Consider the following 18,573-nt stretch of genomic DNA (forward strand, 5'->3'; position numbering starts at 1 on the left):
TCTAATGATCATTTTGTTCAGACATCTTTTGACATATTTGCAAATTTTATTGTTATGTCATTTTCAATAAAGATTTTCTTGTATTTTATTGACATTTGTACTTTTAAACACAGGATCACCTTTTTTCTGTGGAATTTGTCAACAATATTGTTTATTTACTTCTTTTCATTGCACAGCATGCCAATTTTCCTGGCTCCTTTTAGGCTTTGACACCTGGGTCAAGAATTTTAATATTAAATCAAGTTGGCTTAAAGACTTTAATATGGCAAGTGGACTCTGTTGTAATACATGACATTGCTGCTTGTATGGGAAAAAGATGAAGAGATCTACTTGATCTACTTACTCAATTACTCTTGAGTCAGGGATATGAAATGGAATAGTTGTATGTATACTAAATTCACAACTGAAATGTAGAACAAGTTGGAAGAATACTGCCATTCCTTGCATCTCCAAGGAGATAACTTATTAGAGGGACAGAGGAGATTGAGCAGCTCATTCTGTTTCTATTTCTGCAGTCGAGATATGACCCGACACATCTTGTCTCATCTACCTCTTGTAAAAACAATCTGCCTGATACAGATAACTTAATTAACCATCTCTTTGTTCCTGATCAGGAGTTCAACATATTGGAGTGAGACAAATACACAAATATTTTGCATTTATTTTTAACATAAAATGAGTGACAAGTTAGGACCACATTGGGATTACTCTTAGTACCCCCGAGTAGCCAACACCTGGCACCTTTCCTACTGGGAATGATGGGTCCTGGGTAGCAAAACACAGGATCAAAGTACTATTTCATCCTATAATAGCATACATAATAAATATAATGCTACCAGCTTTTATGCCTGTGCTGCTGTGGCCAAATCCAGTAGAGCTAAATAACTCACTTATTGCTTTGTACAATAATAAATAAACCTGAAGGTTGACTCGCCAACTGACCACTAACTGTGTCACGCTTCTGGTGACCAATTTATTTTTTAAAGTGAGTTCTGCTAATGGGGACCCCTCAGCTAACTCACTAATACACCATACAAAAAATATAAGCTATCTATGCATCATCTCTCATCCACAAGAATTCTAAGAGTCCATTCCATGCCAATCCACACTAAGCCTAATCCAACCAAGCTCTTCTCATGGATAAACCTCAATGAGAACATACAAAGAAGATTGGCAATTATGATGAAATTCAGACATTAATACCTGCTGAATGTTCTTTACAGTTATAGGCTTAGAATCCTTCCCTGTATTGTCTAGACTCAAATCTTGTGATGATGTTCTCCAGCTGTCTTCGGGCTTCACACTGAGGAAAGTTCTGCATGTCATAGTAGTTAGGGGCCACCTTGATGAGCCAGTCAGCTGGAAGAAAGAAAATTTTTGATTACAATGAAACCTAAAGGTGATTAAAATGCACATCATAATATGCATATATAAAGAAAATGCATAAATAACCTTAACCAGTATACACATTTCTGATATTCATATAACTGTCTTACGTTTAATATCAGTAACTGTTCTGATGTAATTCTTGGTGGTGAGGACAAACTCATTGTACAGAACCCACTCTGGTTTGTGGTCAAGGCAGGTGGAGGGATGCAGTTGGACCACTTGGTTATCTTTAATGGTCATGTAGTGGCCAGTGCGCTCCAAATGTGCTACCTGAAATATCAACAAAATACAATTGATGTGTGTCTTGGAGGTGTGCTGGGACAATACCAGTGAAATTATAGCCACAGAATGAGAATGTCTTGGGCCACCTTTACACCAATACAAAAGCAGCTCAGCCAACATGCTCCTCTTCAGATGTCAAATTTTAATATAAATATGAGAATACCACTGAACCAAGTTTTATGCATACATAATATACAAATTGGACACTTCAATAGAAAACGAAGAGATCTCTCATCATCACAATCCTTGCTCACCTGCATGAAGAACCCTGAAACAAGTGCCTTGCGGATGTTCATGTAGTAGTCACGGGAGTTGAAATCTGTGGAGGTACGCTTAAGGCTAAACCTGTCCATGATGCGTGACAACTGCTGCCGAACGTTGTCTGCAGACTTCAGTGAACGATAGTTGACAAAATTGTCATAGCACCACTGGACGTCCTCCATATCTACCGGAGTATAAAGGATCAGAGGGAAAAAAAGAAAAGTGAGATTAGTTTGGGCTCAAAACTGAACTTTGTAAAAAGAACACAGGATGTCAGTCAACATCCCACACTGAAAGAAATAAAAGGTAAAAGTCTATAAAGCATAAATCTCACCCATCACCCACTAATCCCAAGGAATATGAGCAACAAACCAACACTTACTTTGCTTGAAGGCGTGGTAGACGTTCAGCAGGGTGAGGTGATCTCCATCTATGTGCGCAAATCTCATCTTGGCCTCGTCAGCAGCTTTCTTGGCCTCATTAGGGCGCACAAAGCACTGCGGTACTGTAGCAAGAATGGGGAAACCGACCCGGCCCCACCACAGCCGCGCATGACGGCGGGAGAGGGAGGGTACGGCCCGAACATTAAGCCTCACCCTCCTCACAGGGCGAAGGGCACTGGCCCTCCTGGCTTGCTCAACACTTTACTTCAGCCACCTAAGGGGAGCTACACCAGATTAGAACCACAGCCCCCAACCTTACCACCACAGTCATGCCTACTGGGTCACCAGTCTCCACGAAGAGCTTAATTAGGAGGAAAAACAGCCACCACTCTTGAGGGGCCTCTTGATAACTTATACAATGATTGGTTTCCGAGTTAACATCTCTACCTGTGAGGAGCGATGGAAGGATGTGGTTCTAATATAGCGCTGCTCAGTGTAATGACACTCGCCTGATGGGGGCGTTGGGTGTTACAAAGTGTACAGCTGTTCCAGGACATGAGAATCTGATATAAAGACTCTAAATTTGAGGATATTAATTACTGTCTTAACTGACAATAATTCACTAAAAAATAAACCTCAGAAATTACTTTAAACTTCCTGCATCAAAAAATTCATGAATTTCAATATTAATAAGAAAGTTTAAAATGACTATATGATACACATCATTAGCTCTGAATATGACAAGAAATATTTACTACCTTTCCTAACTAACCTGATAGCATAGCTGTGATGGACAGGATTTCATTGGAGCAATTGAAGTCACAGGAAGCAATTACCATCTTTGCTAACTGAGGATCAAGTGGAAACTCTGCCATAATTGCTCCAAGTTCTGTAAGATTACCTGTAGAAGAGAACATCACCTCTTAAACAAAAAGAAATCCACATTCTTGTCTCTAGCATGTCATAGATTATAGGTACAAGATATACAGAAGTACCAAAGATGAGACTTTATGACATACCATCATCATCAAGAGCTGCCAGATAGTTAAGAAGCTCTAGGGCTCGCATGAGGGTCTCAGGAGCTGGAGGGTCCATGAAGTCAAAATGAACCAAGTCATCTATGCCTAGTTTTTTGAGCTGCAGCACCACAGACCCAAGATTGGAACGGAGGATCTCAGGGTATGTATTGTCCTGAAAACAATTTGCAAGGTCCAGTAAATCATTACCAAGTGTGTGGTATTAGCTAAATGAATCAGATACAAGTTCAACTTCCTTTTCCAATCTTATCGCCATTACCTGCATTTCATTCTTGAAGGCCTTTTCAGTGTAGAGGCGGAAACATTTGCCTGGCCTGGTCCTACCAGCTCGACCAGCCCGTTGCTGAGCTGATGCCTTACTGATTGGGGACACTAACAGGGACTCCACACGGATACGAGGGTTGTACACCTACAAACATAAACACATTCAGCATGCACCAATATTATCTTGGTTACATTATTCCAATTGTTTAGAACATAATGTTACATAAATATTCTATCATATGTAAGTCAACAAAGAGGTAACATACTTTCTGTTTGGCAAAGCCTGGATCAATCACAAAGACGACACCATCAATAGTAAGGGAGGTCTCAGCAATATTTGTGGACACCACCACCTTCCGTCCAATGGCCCCATTTGGCTTGTTTGGGGGAGGAGCTTCAAAGATGCGCTGCTGCAGGTTTGGGGGCAATGTAGAATATAAAGGAATACATTTGAGATCCCCAACATCAGGACCTAGAGCATCCACTTCCCGCTTAATACGTTTGCATGCTTCCTCAATCTCTTCCTGTCCTGTCAGGAATAGCAACACATCTCCCTGTATTTCTTCACATATGTGGATCTGTGGGGAGAAATAAAGAATCCAATAAGATGATTTTAATTTTCTTAAATTCACATCTTATGTAAATATACAACATGAATACTACCAGTGCTTGTCACTTAACTTGGTTGATTAATAGGTTATACCAAAAAGTGGATGCACTATAATCTCTAAAAATAATCCTTTACACATTTAAAAATTTGGTGCTCTTTTTTCACCTGTATGACAGTCCTGATGGCAGCCTCCAGGTAGTCCCTCTCTGGTTCTGGGGTGTAATAGATCTCTACAGGGTGGGTTCGGCCTGGGACATTAAGTAGAGGAGCCTTGTCAAAGTACTGTTGGAATTTGCCAGCATCCAGAGTGGCTGACATCACCACTAGCTTCAAGTCACTCCTTTGCTTCAACACCTCCTTCAGCACTCCCATCAGGATATCAGTGGCTAGTGTGCGTTCATGAGCCTCATCTAACAAGATGACCTGTGAACCAAGGAGCAGTTAAGCAAGTGGTCAAACTAGTGCATGTCCATCTCTATTTGCTTTGTATGTCTGCCTGCTTCTGTCAACCTGTTTGAGGAGTGATGTCTATCTCCATCTTGCCACATCTTATTGTTGCAGCACTTTAAGTCTTTAATAATTCTCTAGGGAAAGCATAGGAAAAGGCAGGTAATTAATAACAGGTCTTACCTGGTAGTTCTCCAGCATGGGATCACTCATAGCCTCCCTCAACAACATACCATCTGTCATATACTTCAGCACTGTTTTAGAGGAGGAACAGTCCTCAAAACGAATGGAGTACCCCACCTCTTGGCCAAGGGCCACATCCAACTCCTGTAGAAGTAATATAGATATATGAGAAAATAAGAGAGCTATAGAAGGCCTCCTGTATACATGATACTGAGCATATGAAAGTAAGATATGTACATCCACCCCAGAAATAGTGTCTCACCTCAGCCACACGCTGAGCCACAGACATGGCTGCCACCCTCCTGGGTTGGGTACAGGCCACAGCCTTTTTGCCTTTAGAGCGTGCAAACTCTACACACCACTGTGGCATCTGTGTGGTCTTGCCAGAGCCTGTCTCTCCAACCAACACTATGGTCTGATTACTGTCCAGTAATTCAAAGAATTTGGTCCTGTACTCCCATACGGGGAGTCCAATTCTTTTCCTGTTTGGCAAAACATTTGTAGGCTTTTAGTACAATTATCAATTTACTCAATTTCTTTCTTTTTTTATAAACAGCAATTTTAAAAAATAGCTAACCATAGGAACATTCTATGAAAGATTGACCATTGTATTTGCACTCACCTGTACAGCTCATAGTATCTAGGGGTGTAGGGCAAGTTGGTGAAGGGATTAACAGACATGGCTACAGCTCCTCGTTGCTGGTTGTTGCTGTTGTAGCTGCTGCCACCACCACCACCAACACCACCGCCAACTGTGCCTGGGTATATATCTGACCGCTGGTAATCACCCATGTAACCTAAGCGTCCTGAGTTGTTGCTGTAATTGCTGTAACTGCTGTTGTAGCCACTCTCTCTGTCTGTCTCTCGGTCATTGTCCTGTGCGTACCTGCAAAAGAGTGACGTTGTGAGGTGAGACCAGGTGGCACATACCAATGTTTAATCATTCAAGGCAGGCAGGATGAACAGTGCATGTATGCTTCACTTCATGAAAGAATCGTGTGCCTAGAAAATATCATTACTTAAAGCAAAGTGCATGAATAGAGCCAGCTGCTGACCTGACAACATTGACATGACCTTGGCCATGTGCTCGTGGCCCTCGCTGATGCCAAGGCTGGCTGAGGGTATTAAGGGCTCTATTAGTGATCCATTCACCAACTTTTTAGATCATGCACATTCTTTTGAAACTTACCGGTTATCTTTTCATGGGATACTTCCTGTACAATGGTGTTAAGTCAATAGTCTGCATATTGCTCTTACCTCTACTAACTTGCGTGTGCAGGCTTAGCTATCCAGAGATACTACACAGTAAAAGGCTAACATGCCCTACATACAGCTTACTAATGAAGTACCTGCATGTGTCAACTGTGATATCATCTCTCTCACATGCCTCACCATTGTCACACACAAAACACAATTCAAAGGGAAAGTACTGAGGTATTACTATTTTGACAAGTAACAGTATCAATACACATTAGAATTTATAATTCATGATTACAAGGTTACAAAACTATATTTACTCAGTTACTATGATTTAAACATTTTCTGAACCTCTCTGATATAGGTTTTTCCTTCTTATATTAAGATTTCATGTTTGGCATGAAACAGAATCACTATTATCAACAAGGAAGTTTTCTAGATTTAAGTGAATAACCTCTGCATCAATCGATCAGTACAATACAGTATCTACAGACTTATACTTAAAAGAGAGGCATCCTTATGAATCATCTTTCCAACCCATCCCTATGGTATGCAATATCATGTCTATAAGCAAAAAAAAAAAATAAATAAATAAATAAATAAATAAATAAATAAATAAATAAAATAAATAAAAATCAATAAATAATATAAAAAATAAAATAAATAAAAAAAATCAATAAATAATAAATAAACAGATAAATAATAATGAATTCATATATATATATATATATATATATATATATATATATATATATATATATATATATATATATATATATATAATGTGTGTGTGTGTATTTACTTATTAGTTGTATATTAAAGGGTTTGAGTGGGGCTCATAGTGACCTGTCTCCACATCTACTTTTATCTAACTTTTCCTTAAATTTGTGCACACTTTCTGCTGCTACAATCTCTACACTCAATTTGTTCCAGATGCCCATTGTCCTTTGTGGAAAAAGTTTACTTTTTATTGTCCCTCAACACTGATTTTTCATGATGATCTTGAGTGTCCTCTTTGTGTGTGTGTTTGTGTTTACCTAGTTGTATATTACTTTTTGTGTGTGTGTGAATTTATGTTTGTGATTAAATAGAATCATCCTGGCTTGGGGAAGAAGTAAAACGGCCATCGTACCTTGTCAAAAAATAATCTACTATTCTGGTAATATTTATCTTAAAAGATTGCACGATCTCAATACAAGTCATCTAGCATTTTGTCTGTTTCAAAACAGTTCCATACTTAGGGTGAAACGGTCACCATCACCAATATTTGAAATTATACATTATTATCGTGTTTAGGTAATCAAAAGCAATTATCTTTGATTCAGTTACTATACAAAACCATTATAAACTTTCTTCATGAAGTTTTCCCCTTGCTTCATTATGTCTTTATATTGGTGATCATACAATTATGACGTAATATAGATGAAGCAGAATCACCACCACCACCACCATTGATGGATCCACCTGAGACACCTGACTGCACCATCACAGGCCGCCATAACTGCACCACATGTCAACTCCGCAACACACACACGTCCAACCACACACCAGAACAGCCACCCGCCATACCAAACAGTCATTACCGGCCAACATACAACAAAAGGAGGCAAGACAATGCAGAAAAACAAAACGAAATCGGTATTTCCCTGCCCTACCCTCCCCGCTATGTCGCCATATTTTCCACTTCCTTCCAATTTTTCAGACATATTTTACCTTTTCCGCAAGGCTGATGGGTTGATGTCTATTTTCCGCTTGGACATGTTGCGTTATGTTAGTCCAATGCACGTGGTCTGCAGGTTTTGCGGTGATATCCAAGCCGACACTACTACCACCACCCGCAGGCCAAGTTTGAACTGGGCCGTTGGTTCTTGCTCATCCACAACCTTGTCATTTTCAATTGTTTTTATGCGAAGTATTATGGGGTTTATATAATATTTCTTGATTTACAAGTGTGTTTTTAACGTTTTTGTAATTCATTTGAACATTATTGAAATACTTAAATTGTTGCTTTTTTTTACATGAAACGTCGTCATTGTTGCTGTTGTATTATCTTCTGTGTCTTCTGAGTTTGTGATGGCTTAAAAAAACGTGAATTATCTTTTTTTGTATTAACATGCATAGAGTGTTTGAGTGTCTAGAGTCACAGAGCGTCTAATAAGTGTCTATAGAGTATGGGACATAGACTATGGTAGGTGGGTAGGTAGGTTTAATCCAGTGTTAGGCAGAATAAAACAAAATAACTATTCAAGTGATCACATTAAAATGTAGCCATAGCCAAAGTGTGTGACAAGTTTGGTCTCAAACGTTTGAGATACCATGCGAAAAATCACAAAATAACAAAGGCGACGAAATGAATGTAAAATGTCTATTGTTTTAAAACGTAGTGTCGGGTATTGGATGTCACATATCATAAAAATTATGTACAAATAACTTGTTGTATAATCTTATATGTGCACAAATTATTTGTTTATGGCAATAATCAATACAGGATATACATTATTAGATTGAAACTCAACTCCACAAACAGACACTTGGCAACGTCGCGGGAAGTGGGGCGATGGTGGCCATTGGTGGAGTGGTCGAGGCTCGGGGATTGGTGGCCTCTGCGGTGACGTCACGACCCTAAACAAAGCTCGCCCCTTCGCCCCACGCTCAGAAAGCTCCTGAACCTCGTTGCATGTAGGCCGTTTGACACTACACCCATAACTAACACCACCACCATTGTTCATCCCAAGTAACATCTTTAAACCAATCCTCTTGACTCCCGCGGTCTCTCTCCACCGACCATTCCTGCGTCCGTCTGTTATTAAAGCCGTGATCGCGAAGCCTTGGCGAGATGGGCGACTTGGCTGTCATCGGTCAGGCTCCCGTCATGGCGGGCGACCCTGTTGACGAAGTTATGGTGAATGGCATGGCGTCGGAGAGCAAGGAGAACGTAGAGGGACTTATCAATGGTGTGGTGGAACTGACTGAGCGTGTGAAACGCCGTGCCAAGCGTCCTTCCAAGTTCATGACCAAAGAGTTGAGTCGGGCGAACTCCGACACGCAGGTGATAGCCCCGCTGAGGGCGCTCAAAAACTCGCGCAAGTCTCGTAATGGCTTCGGACGCGGCCTGCCCAAGAAAGGTGAGTGCTGCCCTGCCTCTTTTACTAATGTTACTGACTAATGAAGTGCCAGGGATGGATGGGACTGTAATAAGTGGTTGTCATGCATGTGTTTGTGTGTTTGTTTTAGCTGTTTCCAAGATTTCAAAAATGGCTGGATTTTAAGGAATGGCTATGTAACTTCAACATAATTGTTACACAGTCACTGCTGGTGTCTGATTGACGCTACCAATACCCAAGTAATTACATCTGGGGTTGGTCTTTTGGTGCTGAAATTTTCATGTTCATACTCGTCATAGCATGCAGTGCACACACCTCGAGACAGATTCAAAAGATGGCAACTGCTCGGTGAGATATTCAAGTTATTTCAGTATCTTTCAAATTGTGTTCAAGGTTTGTAGGGCCACTTTGGCACGTATTGGCTTAGTGGTAATGGTTGGCAGTGGTAATGGTTGTCTGATACTTGTTTAAGACCAAATGGATGACTGTCATGTCTATCTGGTTTCCAAGAACTGACACTGAGTCAGTGTCGTATGTTTTAGGTGACAGTCCTTGTGTGTGTGTGTGTGTGTGTAAAATCCTTCAAGTAATATGTTATTGACAACTATTGATGTCGCATGTCCTTGGCGTAGAGTAAGTATTTGCACCTGTCATTACCACACCTACCAAGTTTCACGCCCCCTGCCTCGTCATAGTTACCGCCAGGCCGGCCGCCCACTCCTCCGTCCTTTCTTGGCACTCGTCCATCCTGGCACGTCTCCACTACCTCCTCATATCCCAGCCCATACGCAGCTCCTTCCCGTTCCCCGAGTACCGCCTTTCCCACCCCTCCGTATAGTTCAGTCCCTTCTTAACTGCTGACAACCCTTAAACCTCGATCCCCTTGCGGTGTCAAAGAGCAGTCAATTTCTCGTGCCCGTCTCCTTTGTCACTGCTATTCCCTCTTCCATAACGTCGGCCATGAGAAGCACAATACGAGTACTCACTCAGCAACTCGACCTCCTCCTCCTCCTATTCTTATTTTCCTCAATAACGACTGTCATCCACTTCATCCATGCCGCTGCCTTCCTCTCCCCCTCCCCCGCCGCATCAAATCACCGCCTTTCCCTACTCGCCATCCCATCCTAATCCCGCACCCCCCTTTTTCACCGGCACTTTGCCTTGGTAGGGTCGTTCACCTACGTGTTGTAACTCTCTCTCTCTCTCTCTCTCTCTCTCTCTCTCTCTCTCTCTCTCTCTCTCTCTCTCTCTCTCTCTCTCTCTCTCTCTCGAGTATTTGTTGGTATATTTTCATGTGTATGTATGTCATACATACACATGTGTTTGAACCTGTCTTTTTATGTCTGCATTTGTTAGGTGTTCATGCGTGCCGGTGTCCGCGCGTGTGTAGTACGTTCAACCTACGCCAAGTGATTCATACCAACTTTCTATGGCCTTGGGAACGTTACTAGAATGTCTTGTATACTCTTGCAGCTGCCACGGCCACTGTTGCTGCTACTGTCTGGTTGTTTTGTGTAATTTATCTAATCATTAGTGTTAAGTTGGCTTGGGTTCATCTTGTGGTGGATACGGTGAGGTGATGGTGGTTAGGTGAAAACAAGCTCGTGTGGTGGTGTTGAGTGGTGATGCGATGCTTGTATTATGAGTTGGTGGTGCCCTCTCACCAATGACACAGCAAAACACACACACACACACACACACACACGTTAACAGACACTGAAGATTTGTATTTTAGCTGAGTATAAATCTATATCCAGTATGTTAATTTTATCATCTTATTGCAGTAAGTTATTTGCAGTGCACAAATGTTACTTCGCCCTACCATGAAAACAATGAACTGACCTATCTGGGCATGGCTATTGGATGGCCACATTCAGCTCGAGATGGCTCCTTAGTAACTGTCATCCTATCATTTTTATTCTCTTCTGAGAGAGAGAGAGAGAGAGAGAGAGAGAGACTGTCGAAGTAATTTCAAATGATTGAAACCTCTTATAAAACTAATGTTGTAGTAATAGTATTCATGACTCTTGATCTTTTAAACCACAAAAGTGCAGGATATTAGACTTGATAAAATATAGGAAAGTTAGAATTAAACTCAAGATTCTAACGGTTGATGCTTGGCTGGTTAAGTGTGTGTGTGTGTGTCCTTGAGGTACAGTAAAGTTGCGTAACACAATATTGAGCTATACCTGACATGGATACAAAGTAAATCGTAGTACCACAAAACATCAACGCATTTTAATTATTCTGTTATTCAGCATTATTATTCAATCTCATATCACGTGCCACAGTTAATACCTAGATGAAGTGCACATAATCTTGACCATCGCCAGGGCAGATGACAAGAGGAAGCTACTGCTAGGCTAAGGTAGTGAAGTACAAAAGGCACCTAGTACTATAGCTGTTTAGGTGTTTGCCTTGTTCTCTTGTTAGCAGTCTTAATCGCCATCTACTAGCTAAGTTTTTGTGAGATGGTGCAAAGAAGACAGTATGCAGATTCTCGTGTATAGTTTTTATTACCACCACCACCACCACTACTACTACTACTACTACTACTACTACTACTACTACTACTACTACTACTACTCCTCCTCCTCCTCCTCCTCCTCCTCCTCCTCCTCCTCCTCCTCCTCCTCCTCCTCCTCCTCCTCCTCCTCCTCCTCCTCCTCCTCCTCCTCCTCCTCCTCCTCCTCCTCCTCCTCCTCCTCCTCCTCCTCCTCCTCCTCCTCCTCCTCCTCCTCCTCCTCCTCCTCCTCCTCCTCCTCCATTACTACTAAAATCACCCTTTGCAACTTGCTTTTAAATAATTATTCTCTCTCTCTCTCTCTCTCTCTCTCTCTCTCTCTCTCTCTCTCTCTCTCTCTCTCTGCGTCCGCCTTCACTCGTGCCTGGCGCAATGGCTGACTTTTTTTTTATGTCATTTTCCGCAGTGTTAGCAGTATGTTGAATGAGCAGAAGCGATGAGAGGGTTGCAGTGTGTGTGTGTGTGTGTGTGTGTGTGTGTGTGTGTGTGTGTAAGCTTCCCTTCGTGTGTAGTTGGTCATAATATCACTTTTAGTTTTTATTTCATTTATTTTTTTTTTCTCTCCATACCTAACTCGTGAACATAGCTTGTTTTACTTACTCTTGTTTGTGTGATGGCAAATTTACTAAGAGAAGAAATGTAGGGACACACACACACACACACACACACACACACACACACACACACACACACACACACACACACACACACACCTGGTGAACTATTCTTAAGCCTCCCCCCATTCCCCTATGCATATTTTCAGTATGTATTTATGTACTGCAATTCAAATAGACCGTATATTATTATTATTATTATTATTATTATTATTATTATTATTATTATTATTACACACACACACACACACACACACACACACACACACACACACACACACACACACATATTTAGCGTGCCTCTGCAGCAGCCTTGTTATAGGGTCTATTTATCAGACAGACATAACATAGCCATCATTATTCTCTACTAGTACTTTATTGACTTTACGTTCCCACCACAACTACAACCACCACTGCCACCTCTGACATCACCACAAGAACTCGTAAATAATCACCATCACCACCACATCCAGTCACGTTCCAGTCATCTAATACTAGTCATGCTCCACCTCCACCACAAACTCCACCCTCCACCAGTCATGTTCCACCAAAGCTCCCACAATCAGAAGTACAGTCAGCATATTCTGCGCCATCACCACCACCACTACCACCACCACTATCGCCCTGTTGTCACGAGGCGGGTAGCAACGGATGGCGAGTGAAAGAGATGAGGGATGGGGAGGGTGGTGAACCTTGAATCGGGGGTGTCTGGAGAGAGTGAGAGGAAAGGGGTTGAAATCGGGGAGAGGAGAGAGTTGTTGGAAAGAGGAAGGGGAGGAGGGTGGTGGCTGGGAAGGAAGACGGGAGGGAAGCGAGTGACTGTGTTGAAGGAAGGGGAGCACATTGTTTATTTATTTATTTATTTTGTTTTTGTCTTTGTTGGCGATTTAAGAAAGAGAAGTGTTGACGTGGTGATTGGCTTGTGGAAGCTCGGGTAGGGGGGGGATCAAGATAGGAATGGTGAGTAGGAAGGAGGGTGTCTGAGAAGCCTGTGTATGTTGTCACCAGGCCAGCGTTTCTTTCAAGACAAGCGCTGTGCTGCTGATAGTGTTATAAACTCAGTTGCTTATTGTTTCTTTGTATTGCGTTTCTAGCCGCCTCGATAGTAGTAGCTGCATTCGTTCTATTTTTGGACGCTGGCAGGAAATAACGGAATAGTAATCAAAGTGGTGACAAGTCCAATTATACTTGAATACACGTTACCATAAGCCTAACAAGTGTGTAGGGATTAGTGACTTTTGGCATTGTGTGAGAGGTACTGAAGAAGACTGCAAGATGTAAAGACCATTTACAAACATGATGGTGACATCACTCGCCCAAGCGCCAAATAGCATCAAGCAGAGCAGATGTTAATTATCGAACGTTTCCATCTGATAACGGAAAATTAAAGGCGCAGGAGCAGAGTTTGGAAATACACGAGCATTTTGTCACGTTTCTCTATGAAATCTGCACGTGCCTCCTCCCTGCTGTCTTTTTACCAGGCTATTTCTCGCCGAGCCCTCAAAACATTCTTGGCTTGAAGCGAGTTGGTGCTGAGGCCAAGGCGGTTTTGGAACACCTGCTCACCCCATGTGACTCACTGCACGTGACTATATGAACACTTGTGCTTATAAACATCTGTCGCATACAAGTTGTGTATTGGTATACTTAGGCTAAGGTAACATGAACTGATTACAGGAAACCAAAGGATAGATACCAGAATATTATAGGAAAGATGTAGTATCAATAAAGGAAGTGACAAGACGTAGAACAGGAATAAGATAGTAGAGGAAGGATAAGAAAAAGGAAGAAGGATAGATGTGGAATGTGAGCAAGGACAATTGAAAGCGAGTGAAGAGCAGCAGGAGAGACAAATAATCCTGCATAGTGATGACAGGAAAACTTTTTACGGTAAAGGTCTCAAGTATAGCTGTTCATGAAGCCACATCCATGGTCACGTAGGCTAGGCAGGAGTGTTTATAAGTAGTTCTGGTTAAGAATGACTTGGTGAAATGGCTGGCTAGGTTAGAAATAGTTAATAGTAAGATAACATAGCAGTCTATTCTGCGTAACCTTTTGTAAATCTTTATTCACTGATCCAGGAATGCACGATTGCCACTTGATCAGGAGCAAGACATTTCAAGACAGACTATGTAGGCACATTGGAAGGGAGTGCGGGTTTCTGTACTTCCATCCATGACTAGCATGAGAGCGGTGAAACGTGGAATGGAGAGAAGCCTGTTGGGGCTGGTGTGCGTGACGGAAGGCTCATGTGCGCACTAATATTCTTGTCCCGTTATATTTTCAGTTCTCGCTTGGAAATGTTTTAATATTTGGCACGGGGCACTGACTGCGTGTCTGCCTGTGCAAGTATTGGTGTTTCTTTTGTGTTGTATTGGAATGAAAAAAAAAAGTGTAATATCTAATGTAGCCTTTGGATTTTGATTGATTTTTTTTTTTCTTTCATTGATTCATATTGCACTTCTATATTTTTCTGGTATTACCAATACACGTTTGGAAAATCATCTTAACGGCAATTTGTGATGTCATATACCTTAAAATCCAAGAAATACCGACTTAAACCAACCACAGTGTAGTTAAAACTCAGTGACGTGCATAGAATCATTGATACCACACTGTCATAGAGGGAAGCGAAGGAAAAGCAGTGATGGATTTGAAAAGCCATACGTGTTATTCTGCCAGCTGTTGTCTAGGCGAGAACCGAGTGGGGTGTTGATTGGTGATAAGATGAGTCAAGTTATCAAGCTTATCATCATCATGAACGTTATCTTCCCTATCTCATGTGGTTCGAGGAGAGAGGGAGAGGGGGGAAGAGTGGCATGGTGGGATAGGGGTTAGGGGGATGGTTGGAGGAGAGAGAGGGGTGGAGTACGTTTGGCGGTTAAAAAAAAAAAAGGAGAGGTATCCGTATATATGTATAGTTTAGTTTATGTTTACAGGTCTCTCTCTCTCTCTCTCTCTCTCTCTCTCTCTCTCTCTCTCTCTCTCTCTCTCTCTCTCTCTCTCTCTCTCCCGCCTTAGTATTGAACGCACGACGCTTCCCCTCCCCCACCTCTCTCTCTCTCTCTCTCTCTCTCTCTCTCTCTCTCTCTCTCTCTCTCTGATTCACTGGTATGTACTACTACTCAATACTGCTCTGAAAGTACGACTATTGCCACTACTATTACTATTTCGGCTTCCATACAACAAAGACCATTATGACTACCGCCTCCCTCACTCATCTGCTTTGTAATTCGACCTTGAGAGAAGCTACTCAGTGTCAAGGTCAGCCTCGTGGATTGGTCGATTGGGATAGACACGGAGGGCGCCTATTGGTCAACGCAGCGTCCCCACCCACGCCTCCCTCCAATCCGCTTTGGGCGTCTCTGAAAAATAGTCGATATATTTAAATTTCTTCTAGCGTTTGGTATCGTGTTTTGTAAGTGTATTGGTTATAGATTTAGATTTATGAAGTGTCTTAGAGTGTATATTATTGACTTATCTCCGTTTTAATCACCAAAGAAATAGTTGTATGAAGTGTCTCAAGTGTGTTTTAGTGACCAATCTTCGTTTTAACCACCAATGAAATAGATGTGAATTTCTGGGCAAAACCTACTTTTTATTCATGGTAATATGAAATTTGAGTGGTAGCTTTTTTTACCCTAACGTTTAATATTAAAACTATTAAGAGTTTTTGCAATAAGTTGAAAGAGACAAGAGGAGAGAAGTAAAGAAGTGAAATATTGATTGGTGATAATATTGGTAGTGAAGGAAGGTTGTAAAGAGAGGAAGGGGCGGAGAGAGAGAGAGAGAGAGAGAGAGAGAGAGAGAGAGAGAGAGAGAGAGAGAGAAAGGGGGGGAGGGAGAGTAAACGTTAGAACAGCTGCGGTCTCTCTCTCTCTCTCTCTCTCTCTCTCTCTCTCTCTCTCTCTTTTAAGTAAAATGTCTGGGAAATAGGGTAGATGATGATAATTATATGAAATGAAGATGGTAACAAATTATAGAAATGGGAAATGAAAAGATAAAGAGGAAGGGAAAATACCAGTTTTTTTTTCCCCTATTGCTTTGTTTGCATGTATTGTTCATGGTGGTGGTGGTGGTGTTGCTACGTTGTTCCCCTTTGAGCGTATTGAAAGTGTAAAATCGATAATGGGCAGAGTGAAGAGGAAGAAGAGGAGGTAATAGAAAGGGGACTGGGGAGGTTGACTTGTTGAAAATGTGTGTGTGTGTGTGTGTGTGTGTGTGTGTGTGTGTGTGTGTGTGTGTGTGTGTGTTCTAGAAGACCTTTTGGCCTCTTGTTCCCTTTCACGTGCCTTATCCCCCCCCCACACTCACGTTATTATTATGGTTATTCGTAATCATAATCATTGCCAAGTCTCCTTATTCCATGTCTCCTCTCCTCTCCACCGCCGCCGCCGTCGCCACCACCACCACTCCTTTGGGCGCGCGTACCTTGTGACCTGTGGTTATTGAAGTTGAAGTGCGCTCTCTCTCTCTCTCTCTCTCTCTCTCTCTCTCTCTCTCTCTCTCTCTCTCTCTCTCTCTCTCTCTCTCCTTTTGTCCATGCTGCATGTCTAAAGTTTCCTGAGAGAGAGAGAGAGAGAGAGAGAGAGAGAGTGAGTGAGTGAGTGAGTATCGGCAGCTATTCGGTATGATACATATTGACAACCTGGAAACCAACCATTTCATACCAGACGAAAACAAGAGGCGTGCTGTGCATGAATAATGTTAAGGAAGGTGGAAGAGAGAAACACGTTCAGAAACAAATAATGGGGATGGAATAAGAAGGGAACTCATACATTGAGGTGCTTTGGAGAAAGAAGCTGGAAATTAATGAAGATGTGGAGTTGGTTGTAAAGGCTAGTGTTTGTAATTAAGGAATGTAACGCAATGAAAGTGAAATTGATGATATAAGAAGAAAATACCAGGATATATAATTAAAATAAGAACATGATTAAGATCCGTTAAATATAAGCAGGAAACGGATAAATCAGTTACCATAAGAAACAGGAAAGGAAATCACACACACACACACACACACACACACACACACACACACACACCAGTTTAGCACGACCCTGGGTAAACACGAAGCCATAATTTCAAGGCCATGGGATTCTTTTCACTATCGTCACATATTGTAGTGATGAATTTATTTTTACATATTGTTTCCTTTCCTTCTGTTTGTCCATTGGTGGTGGCGGTAGTGGTGGTGTGAGGCAGGGTTGAGGAATGGCGTAGTGCTCGCGGTGGTGGATTTTACAGAAATGGTGAGACGGGGATGAATGGGCGGTGAGGAGGGGGCGGTGATAGCGGTGGTGGTGAAAACGGGGAGAAAACGGTTCGTGGAAGGAGGGGGAGGAGTAAGAAGAGTTAATATTACTACTATAGGCCCACCAGTCCCTCCCTTCGCTCCCTCCCGTCCTTACCCCTTTCCCGCCGTGTCTCTTGACCTTTCCCCACGTTTTGAAGGTCAGACTCCCCCTACTCTCTCTTGGGCTACGTAACACTTCTCGTAGTAGTAGTAGTAGTAGTAGTAGTAGTAGTAGTAGTAACAACAACCACCCTTTAGTTTGTGCCAATAGTTTTTTTAGTATATATTTGAAGAACATATTTTGATCCTAGTCACGGTTGTAATAAAAAGACGCAGTAGTTTTTTTGCATCCTATTTTTATTGGGTATTAGTACATGATGCCCTTTTTTTTTTTTTTTTATCGTAGTAGTGGTGGTTGTCGTTGTAGAGGTCAGCAGGTACGTGACTTAAACATGTCCACAGGATCTTAAATATTTTGCTTACTTGCCGTGTGTCAGTGCCAAGTGTTGGCGAATGAGACACAGCTGTTTACATCCTTCCTTGTGTGGGTGTGTTGTGGTTGGCTGCGTGGCTGTGGTATATTGAACAAGGCTGGCTGGTGGTTATGGTGGTGGTGGGCAGAGTTGGCAATGCAAAGTGTTGACTGACCAGTTTATCGCCTCTTCCGCCTTCCCCATCTCCATCCCTCCCCCCCCTCTCTCTCTCTCTCTCTCTCTCTCTCTCTCTCTCTCTCTCTCTCTCTCTCTCTCTCATGGTTTGTCTCTTAGTTGTCACATGTTTCGCTTCTTCCTCTCATTCTCCCTCTTCCTCTCTCCCTTTCCCCTCCCCTTCCCCTGTCCCCTCCCCCTCCCCTTCTTCCTATTATCAGGCACACACCGGAAACAATTATTATGATCACTACTTATCCCTCACTTTTCTCCTTAAATTCCCTTCCAATCTTCCCTGGGGCTCAGTTCTCTCCATAGTTCCTCGGCCACTCCCTCGG

The 18,573-nt window shown here is 42.1% G+C and overlaps 2 protein-coding genes across 3 annotated transcripts in view; one reads left to right on the top strand and one right to left on the bottom strand.

Moving 5' to 3' along the window:
• Window positions 1-645: 645 nt before the first annotated feature.
• On the bottom strand, window positions 646-7,923 carry LOC123508281 (putative pre-mRNA-splicing factor ATP-dependent RNA helicase PRP1). 2 transcript variants are annotated; one of them, XM_045261863.1, is made up of 14 exons: window positions 7,767-7,918; window positions 5,912-5,971; window positions 5,479-5,742; window positions 5,119-5,338; window positions 4,857-5,000; window positions 4,392-4,649; window positions 3,883-4,194; window positions 3,612-3,761; window positions 3,335-3,506; window positions 3,088-3,216; window positions 2,315-2,437; window positions 1,926-2,116; window positions 1,497-1,659; window positions 646-1,359 (listed from the first exon to the last, which is right to left on the bottom strand). In XM_045261863.1, exons 1-14 carry the CDS (start codon window positions 7,811-7,813, stop codon window positions 1,232-1,234), a joined length of 2,361 nt encoding a protein of 786 aa, XP_045117798.1. In that variant the 5' UTR covers window positions 7,814-7,918; the 3' UTR covers window positions 646-1,231. The 2 variants fall into 2 exon arrangements, with proteins under 2 accessions (XP_045117798.1, XP_045117799.1); XM_045261864.1 differs by lacking the exon at window positions 5,912-5,971 and having other exon boundaries at window positions 7,767-7,923.
• Window positions 7,924-8,546: 623 nt separating this feature from the next.
• Window positions 8,547-18,573, top strand: part of LOC123508283 (programmed cell death protein 4-like) — a 22,622-nt gene continuing 12,595 nt past the window's right edge. The window contains exon 1 of the mRNA XM_045261866.1: window positions 8,547-9,178. Within this exon, the coding sequence (XP_045117801.1) occupies window positions 8,890-9,178 (289 nt within the window). The 5' untranslated portion in view covers window positions 8,547-8,889. The remainder of the gene's footprint in view (window positions 9,179-18,573) is intronic.

Source organism: Portunus trituberculatus, chromosome 24 (assembly GCF_017591435.1).
Source record: "Portunus trituberculatus isolate SZX2019 chromosome 24, ASM1759143v1, whole genome shotgun sequence".
NCBI lineage: Eukaryota > Metazoa > Arthropoda > Malacostraca > Decapoda > Portunidae > Portunus > Portunus trituberculatus.

Bases quoted from the DNA above. Each gene is read 5' to 3' on its own strand.
- LOC123508281 (XM_045261863.1), bottom strand. From the start codon at position 7,813: ATGTCCAAGCGGAAAATAGACATCAACCCATCAGCCTTGCGGAAAAG. The intron at 3,762-3,882 runs GTATGTTACCTC...TTATGTTTGTAG, and splicing joins CAGGCTTTGCCAAACAGAAA to GTGTACAACCCTCGTATCCG. The intron at 2,438-3,087 runs GTTAGTTAGGAA...TTCTTGCTACAG, and splicing joins CATCACAGCTATGCTATCAG to TACCGCAGTGCTTTGTGCGC.